The sequence below is a fragment of the Pezoporus wallicus genome, unplaced genomic scaffold, assembly GCF_028554395.1.
Source record: "Pezoporus wallicus isolate ANWC-B61680 ecotype Strahan unplaced genomic scaffold, APGP_CSIRO_Pwel_v1 contig_5967, whole genome shotgun sequence".
In the NCBI taxonomy this organism is placed as follows: Eukaryota; Metazoa; Chordata; class Aves; order Psittaciformes; family Psittacidae; genus Pezoporus; species Pezoporus wallicus.
This window is the reverse complement of record NW_026639377.1, coordinates 2,135,802-2,159,713: the sequence shown is the minus strand read 5'-3', so window position 1 is coordinate 2,159,713 and position 23,912 is coordinate 2,135,802. Positions and strand designations below refer to the sequence as shown.

General features: G+C 41.1%; 1 protein-coding gene across 3 annotated transcripts in view; it reads left to right on the top strand.

Annotated features, from left to right (window-relative positions):
- The window catches only part of NELL1 (neural EGFL like 1), a 294,641-nt gene that overhangs the window by 253,069 nt on the left and 17,660 nt on the right, over positions 1-23,912 (top strand). The window contains exon 16 of one of the 3 annotated variants that reach the window (XM_057414376.1): positions 19,346-19,420. The exons of 1 other annotated variant lie outside the window; for it this stretch is intronic. In XM_057414376.1, the coding sequence (XP_057270359.1) occupies positions 19,346-19,420 (75 nt within the window). Of the gene's footprint in view, positions 1-19,279; positions 19,421-23,912 lie in introns of all 3 variants that reach the window. One more of the 3 variants, XM_057414375.1, reaches the window with a different exon arrangement.

Below are 23,912 nucleotides of genomic sequence, written 5' to 3'. Positions count from 1 at the left end.
TGCTGCTATTGAAGCTGAAGGAGTGAGGCAAAAATGGAACAGTCTTTAAACAAAGGTTTATGCTTAGGCTCATTTCAGGATAGAAATTTCTGTTTTATTAGAAGTATTAATACATGGAAACATATCTTTGTAATGATATAGGCTATTTGGGGCTGATCAGAGCTGTTATCGTAATTTCACACTTACTTTCTGTAACTTCACCATTTGTTCTAAGTTCCTTCAGTTTTCTTTCTCTGAGCACCTTGCTTCCACCTGCTTCTCAAAAGGGCCCAAATGCTGCACCCTGAAGTTCTTTCATTATTCACAGGAAGTGTCACGTAGTTTAATTATAATGCAAATAGCACGTGATTTATATCTAGACAAGACATTTCTTTTAGTAGCAAATAGCAGGAATGAAAGTGACTCTATTTTCTATCTATGAAATTATTCAGTCTTTGCTGGATTGCAAATTTTGTTCAGGCTTGCTTAATACAGTTTAAAGTTCTCTATTAAATATTAAGTGGGATCCAAACTGTCACATTTACAAAGTGTTGCTGGATGCAGGGGTGTAATTTAATGTCTACTGTCAGGGATAAATTCATAGACTATAGATTTTAGTCCTGACTACGCCACTAGCTGAAGGGAGTGAAGGCACTTCTCTCATTTCTGCAGGTTCATTTTTCTCTGACTATGGAACATTTATCATGGTAAGTACCCATAACATGTGGGGTGAATGGCTTAAGTTGTTGATGCAGCTAAGTTGGGGCTTGCTTTTAGAGAAACTGTTAAAGTAGCCAAAACATAAGTTTTAATATGTTTTGAAGTAGTTTGTCCTGTGAACCCAAAAATGTTTACAGAAACTTCAGAAGTAGGAATATTAAAATGTCATTTTCAGTGTTGCTTTTTGGAGATTATGCCTATCTTTTCCTGTTGGGTTTTCATGGCTTGCCAGTGATACTAAGGCCTATATTAGTGTTAATCCATTTAATTATAGTAAGGATTGGAGAAACAGGAACAAGTATCAACAGCCCAAATTCTCTTAAAAATCCCCCAAATAATTTAACATACTGTGTGCATCCAGGTCTGACCGTGGCAGGGGGTTGGAACAAGATAGCCTTTCAGGTCTCTTCCAACCCAAACCATTCTGTGATTCTGTGTCAGCAGTAGGACTGCATAATGTGTTATGAAGTAATATAAAATAAGAAAAATATGGAATCGTCATTAAAAAATTTCAAATGTCTTTTCAAAAGACAATAATAGAATAAATGACTTATTAAAGGTTTTTTTTTTGGTGTGAAACAGCATTGACAATCAATATTACAGAATATGGATCAGATACTTTCTGATACTCTTCAGATATATTTCCAACAAGCTATTGAAATAGACAACTTGCTAATGCATATCAGTAAATCACCTCTAATTATCAATATAGTCATTGGCAGGCAATTATAAATCAACAAAGACCACAAACTGGTGAGATAAGCCATGCAATGGTAAGGAAAAAGGCAAAATGATAACACTATGCTGTTTAACAGGCAGAATTTTATTATCTATAGAGCTGAAGGGGACTTTTAAAATCAAAAGAAGAACTAAATGGTGTTGTGCAAAAAGGAGTGATAGACAAATAAGAAGATGGTGAATGCTCAGAAGGATAATTAATGTGGATCTGAGCAATCCAGCTGGTTAATTGCACATGAAAGTTTTTTCTGTTTTCTTGGAAATGACAGAAACTGCTTCAAGTTAAAAGAAGCCACTGGCAGCATGAGTTGTGTTTCTCAGCAGTTCCAGAGCTGGCTTCTCTGCAGAGCTACAACAATAATGCGTTCTGCTCTGCCTCGCTTATAGTCACTGTACTGGAACTGTGAAGCAGTAGTAAGAAATTGGGAGAAATATTATTACATTGGAGTTATTTTTAATTAAATTTTCAAGAGTGTTAATGTGCAGCTGAAATAGACTTTCTAGTATTTTGCACACCAGAATAATGAAGTTGCAAAGATCTTTGAATATGTTTGGTAATTGCTGTCCTGAGATCCAAGGCTGGCTCATGCTCAGGTGAATGTTTTGATTTCCCTTTCTACATTCTGGTGTTTTAAACTAAAAGCTATGGTTTAAACTAAAAGAGGGAAAATTCAGGCTGGGTGTAAGGAAGAATTTCTTTACAATGAGGGTGGTAAAATACTGGCACAGGTTGCCCAGAGAAGTGATGGATGTGCCATCTCTGGAGACATTCAAGGTGAGGCTGGATGTGGTTCTGGACAACCTGGTCTAGTTGAAGATACTCCTGCTTATGGCAAGGAGGTTGGACTAGGTGACCTCTGAAGGCTTCTGCTGACCCAAGCCATTCTATGATTCTGTCCTGCTACAGTCAGATGTATGCTGTCCCTGAGTGCTGATGGGAAAAGCTAATTGCCTCCTGACGCTCGGAAGCACTGGAAAGAATCCTGGCGTTCTGGGAGGGATGTGTTCTCTCACAGGAGCAGGAGCAGCTCTCTGTGCTGGGCAGTAGAGCTCTGCCAAGAGGCAGGGCTCTGCTATTTACTGCAGTGAGTTGAGATCCACGTTCACTTAGAAAGCTGTTGTAAGTACATATTTTGGAACAAGACCTGCAGAGACACTATTTACCAAGGGTTTGGTAGTACTGTTGGGTTGTTGCCGTGGTCATATCTGAGGACAGGCTCCAGGCCTAATCTTTATGTGCTTTCCCTTGTTCACTGATATTTGGCTCAGGATGTGCATGTCCCTTGACTCAAATTTAATCAGAGGGTGCCTGAGTGCTATTCTTCAGCACTGCCATTGTTCCTTTGTACAGTGTTTTTTGATGGACACACCAAGTACCCTTCAACAGGACATGTCTGTGTTTCAAAAGTATGCTTTAGTGTTAATTTCTGTCTTAATAACACATCACTAACAGTAACATAATCATATGGGTGACTTCCAGTGATATCGTAATGTGAAATTACAGTTTAGGTAATCTAGTTCTAAAATATCCTACTAAGTTATGACTGAAGTGCTTTACACACACATGTGCATCAAAGCATTTGCATTAGTGTTGCAGGGAAACAGTTTGACACTTCAATTTCAGTACGACACAGCCAGGAGATGCTTTGATCTAAGCACCAAGTTGCTCCTGTGTAACTAACTGGACACACTTTAATGAAGTAAAGAAGAAAAGATGGAAGTTTAATTCAGAATTAAATTTTCCAACCTGGCTTTTTCAAACTATTTTTTATGACATAAGATACTTGGGAGGTAGTCCTGTATCTATGGGATTGCATCTCCTTCCTGAATGTACAGTCCAGGAAACTCAAGTATGGCCATATCTATCCACATCAGGGTGGGAATCGCATTAGGGGCCACGGTACCTTTACAATTGTTAGGCTGAGGTGAAAGCTCAGCAAATTTGAGATAGGAAGGTGAACTTTTTTGCCCCACAGTGTGGTCTGTGGTATTCACATGTATTGCCAGGGTTGGGGTCTTAAAAATTTTTTCACTGGGTAATTACCCCTTTTACAAAGTAAATCTGTGGTCAAGGACACTTTCTCTTTGTCCTTGTCTGCATAACTATATGCCATGAAATAGCTGCTGTAGATAGTTCCAGGGCTGGCAGTGACTGGTAAAGGGATTTCTTTAAATTCTGTCCACTATTTTAATGGCTCTTAATGGAGGAAGCAATTAAAAAAAAATAACTTTTTTTAATTAAGAGTCATAGTTACCCTGAAAAATAAATGCAAAAATATTCAGTTCTTCCCAGGAAGCCCAGTTCTTGCCTTGTGTCTATGGCATAATTTTAACAATATCAAAAGAGGCACTTCTAACTAAAAGCAATATAAACGAAAGTAAAAATTTAAACTTTGAGAAAGGTTATGAAATATCAAAGCTATTAAAGCAGTTCAGAAGATTCTAGCCTAACCTTAGAAAAGGAGTGCTTAGGCCAAAAACTCTGTTGCAGAGGTCTTTTTAAAAGAAGAATTCTAATGAGGGATGAACGATCACTGCCACCAGCAAGAAGGCAGAGAGCTTGCTCGTGATTTGCCAGCAGAGCAAGTTTGGGTTGTTTGGCTTTGGAAGGGTGGCAATAATTTTCCCACCTGGGAAAAGTGGGATAATCTGAGCAACCAAAAATCAGCCTACCTGTGACAAAACCTCAGAGTGTCCAACAAAAGGTACTGAATACCTCCTTGTCCCTAGACTGTAGCTTTTTGAGCTCTACTTTGGACCTGAACTTTATATTCCATACCAGAAGAAAAAAAAAAAAAGATGGGATGGGGGGTAAGGAAAAAGGAAACAGAAAGGTATAAAAATGGCTAAAGATAAAATAAAAAGCAGGCAGGGGCTTATTGTAAAATATATCTCCCTTAAAGTATTGTTAGAAGCATTGTTTTCATATCTTTCAAACTGTTTTCCTCCATCCAGTGTCTCCTGCTGGACCATTAAAGAGACCAAAAGAGCCCCAGTAGCTTACTTGCCTCCGTGGCAGCCAAACAACACTGCCCTGGAGAGGATCTAATTCAGCTTCCATTTGCTGAGCAAACGGCCTCACAAGGGTCCTGTGGAGCCCTTCCTCGTAGCTGATGTGCTCTTGTTACAGTTGTTATTGCTTCTAGGGCAAAAATGCTACAGCTGAAAACATCCCATCTCAAGAGGATGCATCTGAAGAGGAGGCCAGTGACAACTGAGCTACAAGCGAAGGGGAAAGTGAAGGAACATGAAATAGGCCTTTAAAATACCTCTGGTGGCCAGGGAGGAGGAGACAGCTGCCTGGAGAAAACCAGGCCGGGGGAGACAGCTGCTCTGTGGCAACTGCAGCACATAAAAAGAGAAGGAATTTTTCTGCCTGGGGCTATATTAACAGGAGTACAGCCAGGAGACTGAAAACAGGGATTATCCCTTTACTCAGTACTCATGAGGCTACATCTGGGATATTATTTTGTCATCCCAAAACCATCGGTAACTTGCAGGTTGATCAGCAGAAAGCCTTCAGGATGATCAGCACTGGAGCACTTGCTCTGTGAGGGAGGCTGAAGTAAGGGCCTTGTTCAGCCTGGCGAAGGCACAGCTTCAAGAGGACTTGACAGCAGCTCCCCAGCACCTTCGGGAAGTTACTGAGGAGAAGGAGCTGGGCTTTTTACAGGAGTGCAGGGAGGTGGTGGGGGTGCAAAAGACAACAGACAAATTGGAAGAAGAGAGGTTCCAACTTTTCCCCATGGGAAAAGCCCAGGGAGGTTCTGTGGTTTCTGTCCTTGGAGGTGTTCGAGATCTGCCTGGATGCAGCTCTGAGCAGACTGGTTTGCCCTCATGGCAGGCCCTGCTGGATGCAGCAGCTCAGACCAGAGACCTTCTGACACCCCAGCCAGCCCGAGTTAGTTTGGGATTCTGATGAATGATTTACATTTACAGCCCCCTTCAGCACAGTTGTCACTGGTTCCTCTTCATGTAGATGGTCCCATCATCGCATGAAAATAGAATTCGTCTTACCCTATTTTAATGGGAGAGATTCTGGCTGTTTGCTTTTGAGGTACTCAGCTAAACTACTTGTTATGGTCAGTGGCAAGAAATAGGTATTTCTAATGCATAATGCATCTTCTCCTAAGGAGGTATTTGAAGTAGATGTTCAATGAATTGCAGCCTGAAAGCACCCAACTCTCATTGATGATAAATGGGGACCAGATGACTGTCTGGGATGTACATTTAGATGACATTGAAGACATCTGAAGCTGGGTGAGATGTATCTCACTCTCTTGCTATTTTTGCTTGAAGGGGTTTTAATGTCTTTTGTGGAAATCAAGATTGTTGTGGGAATATAGGTTACAATTAATTCTCTGTGGCTTACTTGAGTTGAATAGGATGAGCAACAGGTGATTGTCATCAGTTGGAAATTCGGACCTTCAGGAATTATTTTAAAACTCAGGAACAGATTTGTCTTTGCTTTAACTAGAGGACAGTAGGATAATGTCATCCTGCTCCCCTTTTTTCATTTCTGTTTTTCTTTTTCAAAGGCAAAAGGGGCTGCACATAACCATTTGGTATCTGACTGCTAGCCAATGGCACTGTAATAAAATAGATAACTCTTAGTTTAATGTTCACCTTTCCATAGGAAGGAAATGTCATTGAAAGGTAGGTAGCAGTGTACTAGGAATGCAAGTGTTTTATTTTAAGGTCAAAATCAAAGTAACTGAAGAAAAAGGGAGGATTGTGGATTTGACTAAGTATGTCCCTGTGAGCTCCTAACATTCCTGTGTTTGCTCAGTAGTGCTGGTTCTTTCTTACCTACGCTTCAAAAAGGCAGAGCTGGCCATAGTGGAGGAGGACTGTAAATACTCCCTTATTATTCCAATTCCTTCTTGTCTGCCCCCCTTTCACCTTTCTTGGTACCCAGTGTTTATCAATCCAACAGGATGATTCTGGAGGAGCTGCTGCTTTAAATATGATGTACATTACTGGTTTAAACCAAATGAAGGCAACAGCTTAATGCATTAACTTTTTATCAGCAGCTGAAGTGACAATATTAGATCAAATTATAATTGAAATGTGCGTATGGATGCATTTCTGAAACAGCTATGAGCAAGCTGTGATGTGGTTTGAACTCAAATTATTTTGATGACTGGAAATTCATGAAGTCAGAGGCCAAATTTTAGTTACCGAAAAATTGAGTTAGTTTTGCCAAGAAAATGTCCCGAGGAGGGACATGATAAATGACCTCTTCTCTTCTTGAGAAAAAAAAAAATAAAAAAAAGGAAAAGTAGGTATTTTGACTTAAAGAAAATCAGATTTGCATCAAAAAGACTGGTGAATTTGGCGATGGTATGTGATGTAACTGAAGGCTAAGTAATGAAGGCATCTTTTTTCCGTATTTAATAAATTAAAAGGCATTCTGTAAAATTTCTAAGTGGGTACATATTAAAAACCATATGAAACACACATCTTGCCAGTTGCCTTTTCTCTGCTGTATTTCATAATCAGTGTATGTGTAAAGTAGTATCTACTTTTTGGAAAGTAGATATTTTATATGCAGTTTGGGGGTCCCAAGTTCCTGGGTAGTGGCATGCTCTTTGCTTTACTACTATTGAGTAGTCATCTATTTTAAAGTGGCCATTTGCCTAAGCCACTGTCAAGCATCTTTTCTTACTGACTCTCAAGTGATTTAAAATTTACAGAGTAAGATATGTTTGGTGCTTTTGTATGGCCCTACGAACAATTTCCACTTTCCAATGTGTGTTAGGTCATGCTTCCTATTGTGGAAAAGCTTCCTCTCCAACCCTTTTCTTGCTCATATCCTCTGATGTTCAGGGCTATACCACCAGCACTGCTGTTGTCCTTCTATATGACATGTCACAGTCATCGTATTGTCTGGTGCAGCTCACCTTACCCAGTCTTTGATCTGGATCTAATGTGCATGATGGAGAATGTAGTCTTCATAGAAAGATTACATGGTCCTTGTGTAAAAAGGAACATGCCCGGTGCAATTAAGGGAAAAAATCTAAAGGGAACAGTATAAATGTTTGCAGTGATGTGCTTTTATTCCTCAAAAGTAGTCTTCCTCCTACATGCATAAATACACATAGGACAGTTTTTTTCGAGAGGTGCCCACTTTCTTGAATACTTACTGTTGTGATGTCCTGTGTGCCACATATTAAACTCATTTCACTGATAATGAAGCTCTGAAGCAGAGACTGCATACACATGTATGCACATATAAAAACTCTCTGTAAACTGACATTGTGTATGTTCATTCATTAATCTGCATACCATCTGAAGTATACCCTGATGAGCTATTAAAGATTTCTGTAGAGTCTGCTTATAAATAAACAGAAGTGCAGTGCAACTTTTCAAGATCAAACACAGAGGCAGTAGTAGCACCAGTGTTAAACCTCAGGTAGCTCTTGCTTGTAATCCTCAATTTTACTCTTCTAGCCAGATTCACTGAGTCCTAGGAACCACTCAAACCCTCCAAGAACTAATATTTAGCTCATGTAGCTGTCTGAGATTCTACAAAGCTCAAAATGGTCCTTGTAGTACAATAAAAGCTAGTTTTGGATGCCAGCTTTTGCAGAACAGTTACATAGGTGCATTTTAAGGGAGTAAATTATGTTGTGGTATTCAAATAGCAAAAGCAACTATTATGAGAAACTCCTACCTTTGGAAATGCTGTTGAAAATCAATTACATTCAACTTGGGTATAATAAAACTTGGTTAATTCAAAGAAAAGGGGGGCGCAAAACCAATTTGGATAAGTATGTGTTTTTAATGAGTGGAGATATTATTCATGCAATAAGCAGTTATGACGGTATTTTCATCCTGAATTTGCAAACCCCTTTCATATAATCAACTAAAATCAGGGGGGGTTATGTATTTACTTTTTCTCAAAGTGTTGTAATATGACCTAATACTTGGGAAGTATTTTGAGATCACAGGATGACAGATGGTATGAAAGTGCAATGCATTTATTAGTATTATTAACAGTTGATGAGTTCCCTGGCTTTTCTTTCAGGATTTTCTTCTTATTTCAGTTGCACATTTTTAATTGCTTAGTGAAATGATGTAGTCATATCTCAGAGTTGGTTTAATTGGAATTATTGATGTCTGAAGCAGCACCCAGGCTGGGAAAAACGGGCTGTGATCAAAGCCTGCAAGTAATGGTTTAGTGAAGTTAAGAATTCAGTCTCTAATTAAAAAATGGAAGAGGGAGCGTGGCTTTCAAAGTGCTTGTTTTCTGCTAAGGAAACAGTCACTTCTTATTTATTCAGAAAAACTTATTACAGTATTTAAAAAGAAGGGTAACAGTAATGACTGAAGCTTGCAATCCTGAGAATCTGTTGAGTTTTTCACCTGCAGCGCTGTTCTTTTATACCTGCTGGTGTACTTTATTCTGCTTAGTTATATAAGCTGCATGTAGAAAAGGGATTTCATTTTCAGATGGGCTTCAGTATTTGTGAATATTTCATTTCTTGTAATCGAAACCAAGTATTTTGAATCTTCGAGGGGCTAGTTTCTTTAGCTTGACTGAAAGCACAGGTCAATGTTGCAATTTTGAAATGTGTTCTTTAGAACAATAGGTTTAATATTTAAACTAATTCTGATCTGAGTGAGTATCACCTTCTGAAAGTCCATATCTCAGCTCATTGATGTCTGAGGATGCACAGGACAGTTGTGGAGCATCTGTAGTCAGGTGGGATGAATCCTTACCTTCATTCTGAACGTGTCAGTGGGATGTTTGGGCTGCTGTTTGTTTAGCCAATTCTCATAGATCTTTTACAACATTCTGACTTGTAATTTTGTGCAGTGGAATATGGTGCTGCCCAAGTTATCTGGGAAAGCACGCTTTGTTCACATTTCTCAGACATACTGGGTTGTGCGTGGGAAATCACAGGAGCAAACTGCTTTTTATGGCTGTGCACATGACGTGATGGTGTTAGGAACCTGGGTGAATATAACTACACTGGAGGGTCGAGTGACAGATGGAAGATACTGGGTCCGGAGGTAGTTCAAGCAGACCAAAACAGAGATGGCTTTTACTTGCGTTATGAACAAAGGAGATAGACCAAGTGATGCAGGAGTGTTATTTTTTCTTCTTAAACAACCATTTTTCTGTTTAGTTGATATCTTTTTGTGTTGGGTCTTTTTGTGTACCCGTCTCATTATCAGAAATAAATATATATATTCCCAGGGATATGAGGATCTTCAATTGAATGAGAGCAGTTGCAATCCAGCATGCTGTGTGGAAGACCCACCACAGATTTCATCCTCTTTGTGAAACCCTTCATACAGTCTCCAAAAGAATTAATTTTTACCATTTGCACGGTGTTGATCAGCACTTCCTGAACCATTTTCATCCCTGATGAAGGCTGCAGAGAGCTTTGCATCATTCTGCTTGCGATCTCAAGAGCTCTTTTTCCACTGCTTGTTTCAGGATTTGCTTCCTTGGGAGGGTTTATTACTGTATGAATGAAAATGGTTTTCTGAAGCTGTTAATCATTGCAGGATTTAAAAGACTAATTGAGAATATTTCTCATTATTATTAAACTCTCAGGGGTACCATAGGGCCATGCACAATCTCATAATCAAAACCTGCAATTTGCCTTTGTTTCTTGTGCCCTTTGGCTCAGTGGTACACACGTGAATTTTAAGGAGAATGGCCAACATTCCCCCACCCCAGCTACAGGGAAGAAAATGTGCTTTTTATCGTTTTGTCATTAGCTGCTGCCTCCTGTTAGCAGTGAGATTGTTTTGACAAGTGTTATTTTGTCTGAACCATATTTGATTATGGAAGGGCACAAACTAATCAAAAGAACTTCCTATGTTGTGAACTCTTGGGCTGCAGTATAATCTTCCCAATAAAGTGGAAGGGGACTCATCATGTGAACTAGTTTGAAATTGGTTGAGGCAAATCACCGAACAGTGTATGGTAGGGAGCATTTATTCTGTGTCACAGGATGTGCTAGATAAAAGTAATAGGCTATTTCTATGACTCTTTGATGTTGAATTTGAGCATTTCAGGTGCTAGGTAGAGTGATATATTGGTTATGCACTGCACCTAAAGATTGTGCTTGAAGTAGCCTACTAACTTTGGATAATAATGATAAGGCTCATCAGCAAAGCTTTTATACCTAGAGCCAGTGTCACCAGAATGATTCTGTGCAGTGCACTGAATTGCAGACAGTTAGGATGTTGGGTAGAAAATGCTGTTTGTCGGTGTCCAGTTTTATAAGAGGTTACATTGATCTTTTGTAGCTCTGATGAACCAATTTTCAGCTTGCATCCAGTTTACTTCAGCAGTTTTCTTTGGAGTGAGCATTCCTTCCAAGACAGAATCAGAGAGCATCATAACAGCTGAGGCTGGAAGGGACCACTGAGAAGCCATATAGTCCAACCCTGCTGCTAAGGCAGGGCCACCCAGAGCCAGTTGCCCAGGACCATGTTCAGATGGTTTTTGAATATCTCCAAGGATGGAGATTCCACCACTTCTCTGGGCAACCTGTGCACTTGGTCACTCTTGCAATAAAAGTGCTTCCTGATGTTCAAACTGAACCCCCCCTGTGTTTCAGTCTGTGCTCATTGCCTCTGGTCCTGTCACTGGGCTCCACTGAAAAGAGCCTTGCTCCGTCCTCTTTGTACCCTCCCTGCACATATTTATGTGCACTGGTAAGAGCTCCCTGAGCCTTTGCCTCTCCAGGCTGAACAGTCCCAGATCTTTCAGCTTTTCTTCATGTGACATGCTCCAGATTCTTAATCATCCTTGCGCCCTTCACTGAAGTCTTTTCAGTATGACCACGTCTCTCTTGTACTGGGAAGGCCAGAACTGAACCCAGCATTCCACATGTGGCCTGACCAGTGCTTAGCAGAGGGGAAGGATCACTTCCCTCGACCTGCTGTCAATAGTTTGTCCCATGAAGCTGAAGATACCATTCACCACCTTCGCAGTAGGGCCATCTTGCTGGTTCATGTTCAATTTGGTGTCCACCAGCACCCCCAGCTCCTTTTTTGCCAAGCTGCTTTCTAGCTGTCTGCCCTCCATCAACTCTTTTGTTTTAGCATAAATTGCTATTAGGTAGTTCTTCTTAAATGCTGTGATATTGGAATGTGCAAACTTGTAATTGCAGCGTGCCAAAATCAATTGTCAAAATAATTGTTTTCTATTCTCATTGATATATTAATCTGTTTATCAGATATTTAATGTATTTTTCCACACAGATTTCCTGAAATGTAATTCTGCAATCTGTAATATGCTTTTAGTATGGTCTTACCAGACATTGTAAATTAAATGAATCTGAATTTACAGCAGTTATGCTTTGAACTGGCTTAAAGTAGCTTTATGCATAAAAATCCTGTTCTGTTTGGGATATATTTGAACTTTTTTATTTTCCTTTGAATCTACATAATCCTTGCTGTGTAGAAGTGTACCTCTGTGTTCTGAGGGCTTCACTGATTCCAGCCTATTGACATGAGAGACCTCTCCTGTTGATCTTGTTCTCTCATTTTATTCTATTCTGAGTATCTAATATTCTGAATGGCTTCTTATGTATAATATATGCAGATACAACTCCAGTATCACAATTTAATTCAATTTGTAATCAGGGGTGAAGATACTGAAGATACTTCAAAAATAAAACCCATGTTCGTAGGTCTTGAGAGGAGTGAAGGCTGGCCTTGCCCATACCCGGTTATGTAAGAACACCTATATAGGAAGTAGAAAAATGGTGGCCTAAATGATAGGATGGTGGGCTGGAATTTCAAAATTGAGGAGCTTTTCACACACTGGCTTTGGGCGACTTTGGACATTTGGCTGCACGTGTCCGCCTTAGTTATCTTACCTGTAAGTTGCACGTGATATCTCTCTAATCTGCTGTAGAAAACAATATAAACAAACACCACCTTACCAGTGGTCTGCTGTTGACTTTCTGTATAGAAATGCTACCAGAGCGATTTACATGTGTCACCTTCAGCATAGAGACTATTTATACCTAAATAGGTTGGAAAATAGTCAATTCAGGGTTCTGACAAAGCACTCTGGTACATTTAGGAAGAACATAATGTCAAAAGAGTATGAGAGGAGCATTGCTGAAGAACTGGGGAGATATTGCCAGCAGGTACAAGGTACTAGTAGCCAATGAGCTGAACTTTTGTCTTGAATTGTAAGTCATCAGTCCAGCAACGGCAGGAGCTGGCCAACCAAAACCTCCCTCCAAGTCAGCTCCATCAAGCATGACGGCAGTATTCTTCAAAGCATGGGAAGAGTCAAAATAAAGTGTCAGGGTGAAGTGATACGAGAGACATACAGACTGTAAGCCTCAAATTGGCAGAAAGTCTCTGTCTGAGTTTGAAACTTAACCTACTAATTGTGAAGCTGGTCTGTCTGTTTCTGACTGGTGGAGTCATAATTAAAATCCTCTTTGCAACGGAAACTGAAATGCAGCACTAAATATGACATAGTTCTTCACCCTGTGTAGTTTATTCCTGCCATGTTTCTCACTGAGGAGTCTGGCTGCAGTTCTGATTTCCCATCAAGCTTTAAATATGAAAATAACTTGTTTCAGCTTCAGTTGTGAAGTGACATTTATTGGAACCATCCAGGACCTTTAGGCTGCATACTCCAAGTGTGCTGTGTATTTAGCATATAAATACATGAATATGAGGGTGTGAGAGAGACACTAAACTGACAAAGACATCATCTTGGACTGTGTATTAAAAATGAATTTCATTCAGTAAATCGGGTGTTATAAATTAAAAGAATTAATCTTAAAAATTGCTGGTACAACTAGGCTGTGTTATTATTCTGATAGTAATTTAGTTCCATTTATTCTTGTTAAACTCATAATTCTAAATTTGCACGAGTTTCAGATGATTAAAAATCTTGGTAACACCAACCAGAATTACACAATAAAGCATGTTACAGCTGTTCTTTAATTATAATGTGTGGTGGGCACACCTTTCATCCCCAAAAGCCATTTAGTACCATTAAAAATGTTGTGTGGGTTTGATTATTCATTAATTTAAGTTGCATTCACTATCTCAAAACATTTAAAGTTTCATGGTTTACTGCTGTGTCCTCAAAGTAGAAAAATGGACCTAAGCCTGTAGCATTTTTTCAAGCCAAACTCTTCCTGCCTGAGAAGGAATTGCAAACGCCAGTATAAATATAATGCGATTAAAATCTGTCTGTGATAACAGCCGTGACTGCTGAGGAGAGAGGAATATGTTATTTGGTGCTGATTGTTTGCCCAAAATCTCCTAATGAGTTAAAATGGAAGTAATTAAAAAGAGGCCAAATGTCAAGGGAAAATTTCCTGAGCAAGTATTCCAAAGCCTGTTATTGGGTTCAGTCAGAGAGAGGGGAAATCCGTATCACAGTTACAGCTCTGAGACAAGGAAGGGATGATTAGAAATGTCACTAGATAGGGTTTAGGCAGATGGCTTTCCTGTCTTTTCTGGTTTTAGTATCTCTGTAGTCTTAAGAATGAACTGGCCCCACAAGCAAGAGTTGTGAGTCATTATTCATAGGTAACTAAATTATATGCTTATCTGTGTTCTTCTAAGTCACCATTTGTTTCATAGCTCAGTGGCTGTACTGTTGTCATACCACTGGTATTCCAGGCTTGCTGGGTTGTAGACCCAGAGTGTTGTAGCCTCTTCTACTTCGCACTGGGCAAACCTGGCAGGTCATGCAGGCAGCCAGTGTCTATGGATTTGTGCTTTTATTCTGTATGTTCACAAATAAATGCAGGCCCTTCTTGATAATCATAGCCAGCTGTCAAAGCTAATGTAGAGATCTGCTTGTATAGCCAGTAGGAGAATTAATAATAAAGGATCACATTCAGCCTTTATATCAGTTTATGTAAAACAGTAGAATTATTATTCACTCACATGAACTGAATTTGGCATAAAGAGAGGAAGGGGAAGGTTTTTCTTTTAGAGAGAGAATTTTTCATCTCTGCTCATCCAGAGTAGTTGTCTTTGCTTTCAGAGTTTATTTGAAGTAGTTGAATGACTCCTTTGCAGCAGGGAAGCTGTTGCACAGTGCTGTCAGTGACAACCCTTTCTTGCTATCTCTGTCTCATGGAAGTGAGGCTCACGCAAGAAGAGGAGATGGTAAGAGGTTGTACTTTATGTGTAACTTATGCCTCGGTTGGCTGGCTGAATTTTTCTGGTGGTTTTATATTGAAGAAAACCTCCAGTGTGGAAACCAAAGCTGTGATACTCTGGAACTACTAGAGTTAACTGTCAGGTATGATTTTAATCCAGGAAGCTTAAGACTGGGTGCTCCTTTCTTGTTAGTACAAGCTTTTCCTGCTTATAGGTCTCCTGATCAACAGAGAGCTAAAGATAAGGATCTAATATTTTTTCTCATGAAAAAGAGCACAGTGAGGGTTTGATGAACAGACACTTTTATAATAAAACTCTGTCTCACTGAAGCTGTCAATTGCCAGCAATTACGTGACACTGAACTGTTTTTCTTTTACTATTATCACACATTAACTTAAATGTGATGAGGCATTAGAAAAGATTGAATTATTTTAATTTTCCTTTTTCACTGGATTCTGAAGCCATTATGTTTTATTTTGAGGTAAATTATCCTATTTTTCTTGTCTGCATAAATACCTTTATGAATAATGCAAGAAGCTGGGATGCTAAAAGTAAAAATTACAGACCTGTCCTTGAAGGACAGGATTAACGTCCTGTAATAATTTATTCAAAAACAACTGGTGCCTTTACAACACAAAATATGCCCTTTTTGGGCTTTTGCAAAGCCATAGTAGTGGAGCTTTGCCAGATCCATTAATAGTTCTGTACTAATGACAGTCACATAGCTGAGTGGGGTAAAAGCAGACAATGGGAACGGTCTGTACTGGATTTCCTTTTGCATGGTCCTTGTAAGAATGCTTGAACGGGAAAAATCTGCTAAAATAGGTCCACGGGGGTAAGAGCAGCAATGTCTTATGTTGAATTACAGCTAGAAGTGACAGATATTACACTTAATGCAAAGATAGTGCAGATGTTTACCTGAAGACTACAGAGGCACATTAAGATTATGGAAAATTGTCAGTTCCTAAGGAAATACTAACCTGCCTGTTCCACTTTAGACTGTCTAGCTATTAATGCCGGTATACAGAAAACCTACACACATTTGGCAATTGGTAATGTGTTTTCACTGACTGCGAGCAGGGCTTAAGACATGTGGGAGAACAAGGTGAAGATGATGTACATGTACAGACCAAGGCTCCTCCATCCATGGCAAGATGCTGTGAGAGGGCAGAGCCTGGAGCCCTGACAGCCATGTGCTTGCTTGAGCATTGAGGGGGAACAAGACCTAAAACATGGGGACACAGCCAGAAAATGAGCACCCATTGTTTCCTCTTGCCTGTGCCATTGCAAACTTTCTGAACAGTTTTTTCTGTGCTCCTTTGAAGAATGATGATGATTTTTATGCTGCTTTCACTCTCATGTCAGAGATATATGCTTTCATTTCAGCTTAACATAACTTTATGGAGAAAGTATATATAGTGTGTTCTGGTAAGCACCTGCACCCATAAAACACACAAATAGTACATATATAGCTCAAATTCCATAGCAAAACCTCAAATAGACAGGAAGATATTAATCCTGAGGCATGTATGCAAATATAGTGCTAGGATCTCAAGGTGGAAAAGCCAAGATGAAGAAAGATTAATTGATTCCGTTATATATAGCAACATCTTCCTATGCAAAAAAAAATCCTCAAAAAGATGTTTTCAAAAGCCATGGTATGTCCAGATGGAAATGATGTATTAAGTGTACTAAGTAATGTTGCAATGTCTGACAAACTATTTTATAAAGCTCTTATTTGCAGTTCCCTCTTGGTATTACAAGCACCTTAAATGTTTCTGAATTTCTAAAACAAATCCATAATGTTTTCCTGTACTTGCAGAGATACATTTATACATATGCTGCAAATAATGCACAGCATCACAGAAGCTGACAGACCTAGTCATATCATTTTCTCCCTTTTAGTGTTTATGTACATCATTTTAAACACAGGAATAAGAAACTGTGAGGTATTAGACAAGTAGGGAAGCAGTAATGATTTTCCCTGTTTCATGCTCTTCATGCATATTGTATTACATGGTGCTCCTAAAGACTTGTTGCCAAAGAAATACTAACTTGATGCAGAAGCAGTGAGTGTTGCTTCCGCCTTCTCTTCCCTGCACCATCAGACCAGCACATGCACACACACACATGGATTCAGGAGAAGGCTGGGCTGTGGAGCCCGAAGGTGCTCTGGTTTTAACCTGGAGAGGAGCAGGGCACCTCCTCTAAGCTGGGAATGTCTCTGGGGGAGGAGAGCAGGTAGCAGGGAGAAGCTTGAAGTGGTTTTTGCTAGTTGCTTCTGTATCAGTAGTGTCTCCCATGGCAGATCTTCCCAAAGCAGCCTGCACAGCCCTGTTTTTCCTTTGCCCTCTGCCCGGCATGGGCAGTGCAGTGCTGGTGTAACTCCATTAGCTTGAGGAGGTCAGGGAAGTAAAGGAAGAACCTCTGCAACTGAAAGCGAGTCCCATTTTTACAGCTCTGCTGGTTTAAGAAGTTGGTTTGTGTTTCCTCAAACATCACTGGACAAAAGCTATAGATGGATACAGTACTGTCACAATCAAGTCATCTAGCCTTGAAATAGTACTGTGTGTTATTTTATTCTTCTGATATAATTGCAAGAGGCTTTAGCTTTTGCTGCTCTTCTTCCACTGTGTAAACTAGTTCTTAGTTTTGGTATCCTGGCAGACAGGCTGTCTGAAAAGTAATTACCAGTCAATTAGCATCCTATACCAGGAGCCTAAATCAAATACACTTTCCAAAGGGCTTAAGTTTAGAAATGAACTGTAAGAAAACACTATTGATTTTGTAAATGAAAAATGCAGAATTGAATGGAGGTCCAGTACAGAACTGACCCAAGGAAGCAATCTTTAAACAGGAATATTCTCTGATTCAACACTGGGGAAGTAAAGAAAACAAGAAGAAGGATTCATTTTCTGTTGACCTGCAATAGCAAAGTCATTCACTTTCCAAATAGGATTAAACTTGTTCCTTCAGCCATGACATGTGAAAAGATCATGGTTATAAAATCTGTTTGCTGTAATGAATTGAAAGTGTCTGAGTTTGTGAGCAGCACTCGTTGTTGACAGACAGCTAGATTTGAGGAGGGTTTTAACACTAAAATTAGCTTCTACTAAACAAAAAGTACAGAAAAGGTGGCAGCAGTGACAGACTTAAAAGCATTAAAAAACTTTATTGTTAGATGGAAGCTGAGTACAGCTAGAAATAAATAGTGGTTATAGCCCTGTTATGTAGATAACTTGCCTCATTCCTGAGTGAGGGTGAGCACAAAACTGGAAAACAGCATTTCTTTAGGTTTCTCAACCATATTTCAACAAGAATAAATATTGTTACATAAATGAGGAAAAATCGAGCTTTTCTGTGGTGTTGCTTTTAATATGTAAGAAAATGGAATTGAAGGAGACTTCACTGGAATCAATTTCAACATACATCAACGTGACTCCACTGCTGTCCATGAAACCACATTGGTGTATTTTGTAAATTGAGATAAAAGCTGTGCTCTGGAGTTACTTAACCTGAACTCAGTCTTGCATCTTGCATGAAATGTTTGATACTTGCAGAACTCGGTGCAGTTTAGAAATCTATTTCGCCCAAGTTTATGTGTTTGGTGAACAGTTTCAGGCATATTTTAAATGTGCTAATTGCCAAGAACAAAATCTCAGTGGCTGAAAAAGGGCTAATATTTGTGACTAACGTGAGATTCATTTTCATTGATAAGGTACCCAGCTGAACACTGTCCAAGATTTAGAGTAAATAAATATTAGCAAAATATAGCGTGAGCTAAACAGAGGAATGAAAATATAATGGCTTCTTAAATTACCACAAGGTTAATATATAATTAGTTTGCTAATTTAATTACAAACCTACAAATGGCCTGAAAAATGCTCAAAGGGGAGAAGCAGGCAGGTGCCAGCAGGGATTAGCCAGGGTTACTGGTAATTATGAGGTCTCTTAATTGTGTTAGAGACATTTAACAACATCCTTTATAAACCCAGCACATGCTGAAACTCAGCAGGTTCTTGTCTTGCTGCACCTTTCCCTTGTTGCAGAACTGCTGTTATTTGCCTCACTCTTTTCCAGCTCCATGACCTGTTGCAGCTGGAATGTGGGCTGCTTTTTCTGTTTGCCCCATGCTGTTCTACATGTATGAGGTGCTTATTTTGATCACATAAACAAAAGAGATTAAGTCGTGTTTGCAAAGTGCTCTAAGCACCTGAAGCACCGGAGAGCTGCCAGTATCAGAATCAGAAACATAAATCCTGAAAAAAATGTTTTTTCTTTCCCAGGTGTCCTGGGACAGGCAGTTTGTAAGGCAGGAATATTGCTGAAACTGCCTTTTCAGTGGCAAACCTGCTCTGCAATGCTGTATATGCAGAGATAAATGTAACTTCTGGATTTAAAAAACCCCAAACAAACAGAGAACAAAAAAACCCTGCCTGTTTGCTTTGTATTTTAAACAAATTGTGGTGTAAACAAGTGTCTTGTGAGTATCAGATTCCACGATGTATTGTTGTTCTTTTGTATTGTTGTTATTATGTGAGTTATGTTTTACATGCCTGTTGTTTGAAACCGTAATAAACGTTGATCCATCTATTAAAGAAAGACTTAAAAAGAAAAAAACAGCAAGTACAAAGTAAAGTAAAGTAAAATAAAAACCAAACCTAAAGCATTGGTGTCAAAGGCAATTAATTTCCTGGCTGGCTTGTGTTTTTCTCTGAGGCAGATATTGATGAGTGTGCAGAGGGGATCATTGAGTGTCACAACCATTCACGCTGTGTTAACCTCCCAGGGTGGTACCACTGTGAGTGCAGAAGCGGTTTCCATGACAATGGAAGCTACTCTCTATCTGGGGAGTCCTGTGTTGGTAAGCAATGATCAGCAGAGCGCTTTCTTTCTTGCCTCTTTCTGCATGGTGTTACAGAGTGACTATTGAGACACTGTCATGAGCAGTTTTCCTCTGTTTAGGGCTGAAATGAGAATGCAAGCAAGCGTGTCTGTGTTTGTCAGCACCCCTGGCCATGTAGTGGGGGTCGTCATTCAAGCTGCATCACAGCCTTGAGTGGTTATTACAGGAAGGAGACAGTTGGAGAGCAAAAGTGTGACTTAACTGCACTTCACCATTTATCATCATGAGTTGCTGTAAAACCTGAAGTAAAAGTAGGCTTTCTGGGGAGCATCATAGGCCACAAGAGGGGAAGAGCTGGTTTTCCATTTTCCGAGTTCAGCAGAGCAATATGAGAACACATTTGGGGTGTGTCTGAGTTGCTTTGATTTGTTTGTTTTCCATGGTTTAGCATCTTCATCATTTTCTTCTGAGTTATGCAAATGGTATCAAGCTCTTTATGCTTCAGATTTGCAGAATAAGGCCCTAAGAGCATGAAGGGAGAGAAGTTTGTAAAGGGTGCAGAAGAGTTTGTCGGTTGTTTTTGTAGGAGGAGGAAGGATGTTCCATGAGGACCCACTGCTAACCATACTGACAAATAAATTTCAAACCCTGATGTTTAGTGTAAAGTAGAACAAAGAATTGGTTAAAGTGACAGACAGATAACACTACACATTCTAGCTAAAGCTCTGGTTCTTGAACACTGGCTTCCATCATGTTATAGAGCTCATTTGCATGCAGATCATTTAGAGTCAGGGCTAGTGTCATTCACTCAATTTCGGATAGAGGAGGGTTCATCTGCTTAGCAACAGCATTTTGTCCTGGTATGTTTTACAGACTTTATATTGAAATCCTAGAGGTGAATTTGGGCCACTGCTCTTTGGTGTGTTTTGAAATGCTGCTTCTTCCTCCCTGAAACAGGAGAATATTAAATAGGTATACAATATTATTGGAGAATAATAAGTAGGCGAAAAAGAAAAAATATTAAACCCTTCCCCAAATAATAATAATAACAATATAAAATTATAAGAACAACAACAACATATGACAATTGTAAGGCAGTGGGAGGGAGCACTCGGCTCTCACAGACTGCCCAAAGCCACAGCAGCTGGGTTCTTCTGCTGGGTGCATTTATGTATCCATTGGTTACCCCCTTTCTCTCTGTTTATGTATAGGTGTCTTGGAGCTGAGTCATTGCTTGCAGTGTCTCTGCAGTGCTTCCACAACCTTTAAAAATGACATTTGGGAAGTGTTGGAATACCTCAGTGCTTCTCAAAGCTTTATGCTCATTGACTAGGAGAAAACAGAGGTGTTTGTCACCTGGCAAGGAACAAATGTGTAAATCAACAGATGTGGGGGGAAGGTCACAATATATTGCACCAGAGTTTAGGTCATAAGGATGTATGACTTAGCCAGGGCACTTCAAGCTTGGGAAAATGCTTTTATTGTTCACAGTATCAACCAAAGGCAGCTGTGAAAAGGAAATACACTTCTCAGGTGTTGTGGTTTAAACAAAGTCAGCCACAAATCAAGCAGTCGCTATCTCCCCCCCCCCCCCCCCCCCCCTTTTTTTTTGGCCTCCCCCTGCTCCTGGAGGGATGGGAAGGAGAATCAAAAAGAATTCAACTCCCACGGGTTGAGATAAGAACAGTTTAGTAACTAAGGTATAACACAAATCACTACTGCTACCACCAATAATAGTAATGATAAAGGAAATAACAAGGGAAGAGAATACAACACCTCAGCACCAGCCAACTGGTAACTCCCCCCCCCCCCCAGCCCGACCAAGCACCAACCGATACCTCCTCCAACCCCACCATCCTCTAGCCTTACCCCCAGGTAACTCTCCGTTATCTCCTGGGCATGACGTGCTGTGGTATGGAATACCTCTTTGGTCAGTTTGTGTCAGGTGTCCTGTCTCTGCTTCCTCCTGGCTTCCCCTCCTCCCTGGCAGAGCATGAGGCTCACAAAGTCCTTGGCCAAACCAAAACATCATTGTTATCAGCTCTGTTCCCAGGCCGAAAGTCAAAACACTGCACTGCACCAGCTACCAAGAAGGAGAAAAATGACTGCTACTGCTGAACCCAGGACATTATCCACCCCTTATTCCATACCATTCACGTCATGCTCAGATCCCACATTTTCAATATGCCATCACTCTTGTCTCAGTGCACTCTTATCTAAGTGCATGGACCAGTAGCTATAAACCTGCTGAGTCCATCTGGTCCATGATGTCAGGCTCCATCTCTTGTAACAGTCTTTCAGAGCAGGAGAGACTGTGTGCAGTGTTCACACTCATGAATCACCTGGGCAATAGTGTCCATTGCTAAGTCCACCCCTCGATCATGAGTCCATCTCTATGTTGCATCTCTGCTCTGATGGCCTGAAGTGCCATGGGCCCACCAGGCTCAAAATAATTCACTGTCCCCTTAAGCAGTTTCTGCAGCTTGTTGCTGGGGACTCCATACAGCTGCCTTCCATCTCCGATGCTTCCAAAGCACTGGAGGGGCCCAGTGGACTAGATACTTGCCCATACTGTCCCACACACCCTGCCACTCATGGCTGTCCAGCCTTGGGGAAAACCTCTTGGTCCCCCTATATTGTCGTCTAACCCCAGACAAGACCCAAACCTGACTCTGCTTAAATTTTGGGATCAGACAAAATGGTCGTGGTTAAAACACAGTCTGTGTGTGTGCCAACATGCTGATCCCCATCACAGTCAGCAGGCAGGTCCCAAGGATACCCAAAGGCCATTCAAAACCTTCAGAACTCTCAGTTGATGCTGCTGTACTTGTCACTGGGGCTGGTGTAGCTGCTGTGCTTCCCGGCTCTCCCACCGCCAGCTTCTCTTTTCCTGAGTCCAGCTCTTCCTCCTCTGCCTTGCTGAGAAATGCTGCGTGGTCTCCTGCATCCTCCTGGGGCTCGGCGGGCGGCTTCCGGGGAATGCTCTCGGCCATCGCAGGGCTCGGCTCCTCCGCCGCCTTCTCCCGCTGCTCGGCAGCCGCCTCCTTCCGCTCCTCGACCGCCCCGACTTCCTCCACCGGCAGCCGTCCCCTCGCGGCCTCCGGCCCCGCTCCCGCCGCCGCCTGGTCCCCGGGGCCGCTCTCCCGGGCCGCTTCAGCAGCCGCCGGCTCCCAGAGCCGCTCGCCCTCGGCTCCCCGCAGCCTCACAAAGATGGAGAGTAGGGTGAGGGCCAGGGCGGTGAAGAGCAGCCGGACGGCCAGGTACAAGTCCACGGCCACGTCCGTCCCGCCCTGCTGCTGGAGCCCGCCCGTATTACAAGCCATTGCCATAAAGCACAGTGAGAGAAGAACCTTAGCCCAAGCCCCACACTTGATAAACACTATCACAGCAAATACCGGCTCTACGTAAGTTACTATCACAGCAAATACCGGCTCTACGTAAGTTACAACGGTCTGAAGCTGTGAGATCAACAAGAACAACTCTGAGAGCCAATAAATCGTCATTGTGACGAGTGACTATTAATCCGGTCAGATCTGTCGTTATTTCAACCCTTCGTTCCCCACGTTGGGCGCCAAAAAGAACTGTCGTGGTTTAAACAAAGTCAGCCACAAAACAAGCAGTCGCTATCTCACTCCCCCCCCCCCCCCCCCCCCCCCCTTTTTGCCCTCCCCCTGCTTCTGGAGGGATGGGAAGGAGAATCGAAAAGAATGCAACTCCCACATGTTGAGATAAGAACAGTTTAGTAACTAAGGTATAACACAAATCACTACTGCTATCACCAATAATAACAATGATAAAGGAAATAACAAGGGAAGAGAATACAACACCTCAGCACCAGCCGACCGGTAACTCGCCCCCCCCCCAGCCCGACCAAGCACCAACCCATACCTCCTCCAACCCTGCTGTCCTCTAGCCCTTCCGGGTAACTCTCCGTTATCTCCTGGGCATGATGTGCTGTGGTATGGAATACTTCTTTGGTCAGTTTGGGTCAGGTGTCCTGTCTCTGCTTCCTCCCGTCTTCCCCTCCTCCCTGGCAGAGCATGAGGCTCACAAAGTCCTTGGCCAGACCAAAACATCATTGTTATCAGCTCTGTTCCCAGTCCAAAAGTCAAAACACTGCACTGCACCAGCTACCAAGGAGAAAAACGACTGCTACTGCTGAACCCAGGACAGCTGGCCATACTTTTATAAAAGATGTTATCTTCATAAGGTGATGGTGATCAGGCTCAAATTAAGGCAGTGTCTAATTTCCATCAGTAGCATTTATGAAGCACTGGCCTTTCACAGTATCTTTTAAAGAACATTGCTTGCAGACAAAAGACAATTGCTGTACTAAGGTGCTAGCAAAGCTTGCTTGGCAACTAAAACATGGAGCTGGAGTTGCTGGGTTGGCTTTTTTTTTTGCTGTTTTTTCTTTTTTAAGAGGAGCCTTGCTACACTTGAAGGTAAACAGAAATACTTTATAGACAACTAGGAGTTGTTATATGGTATGTATCCCAGCATTAACTGC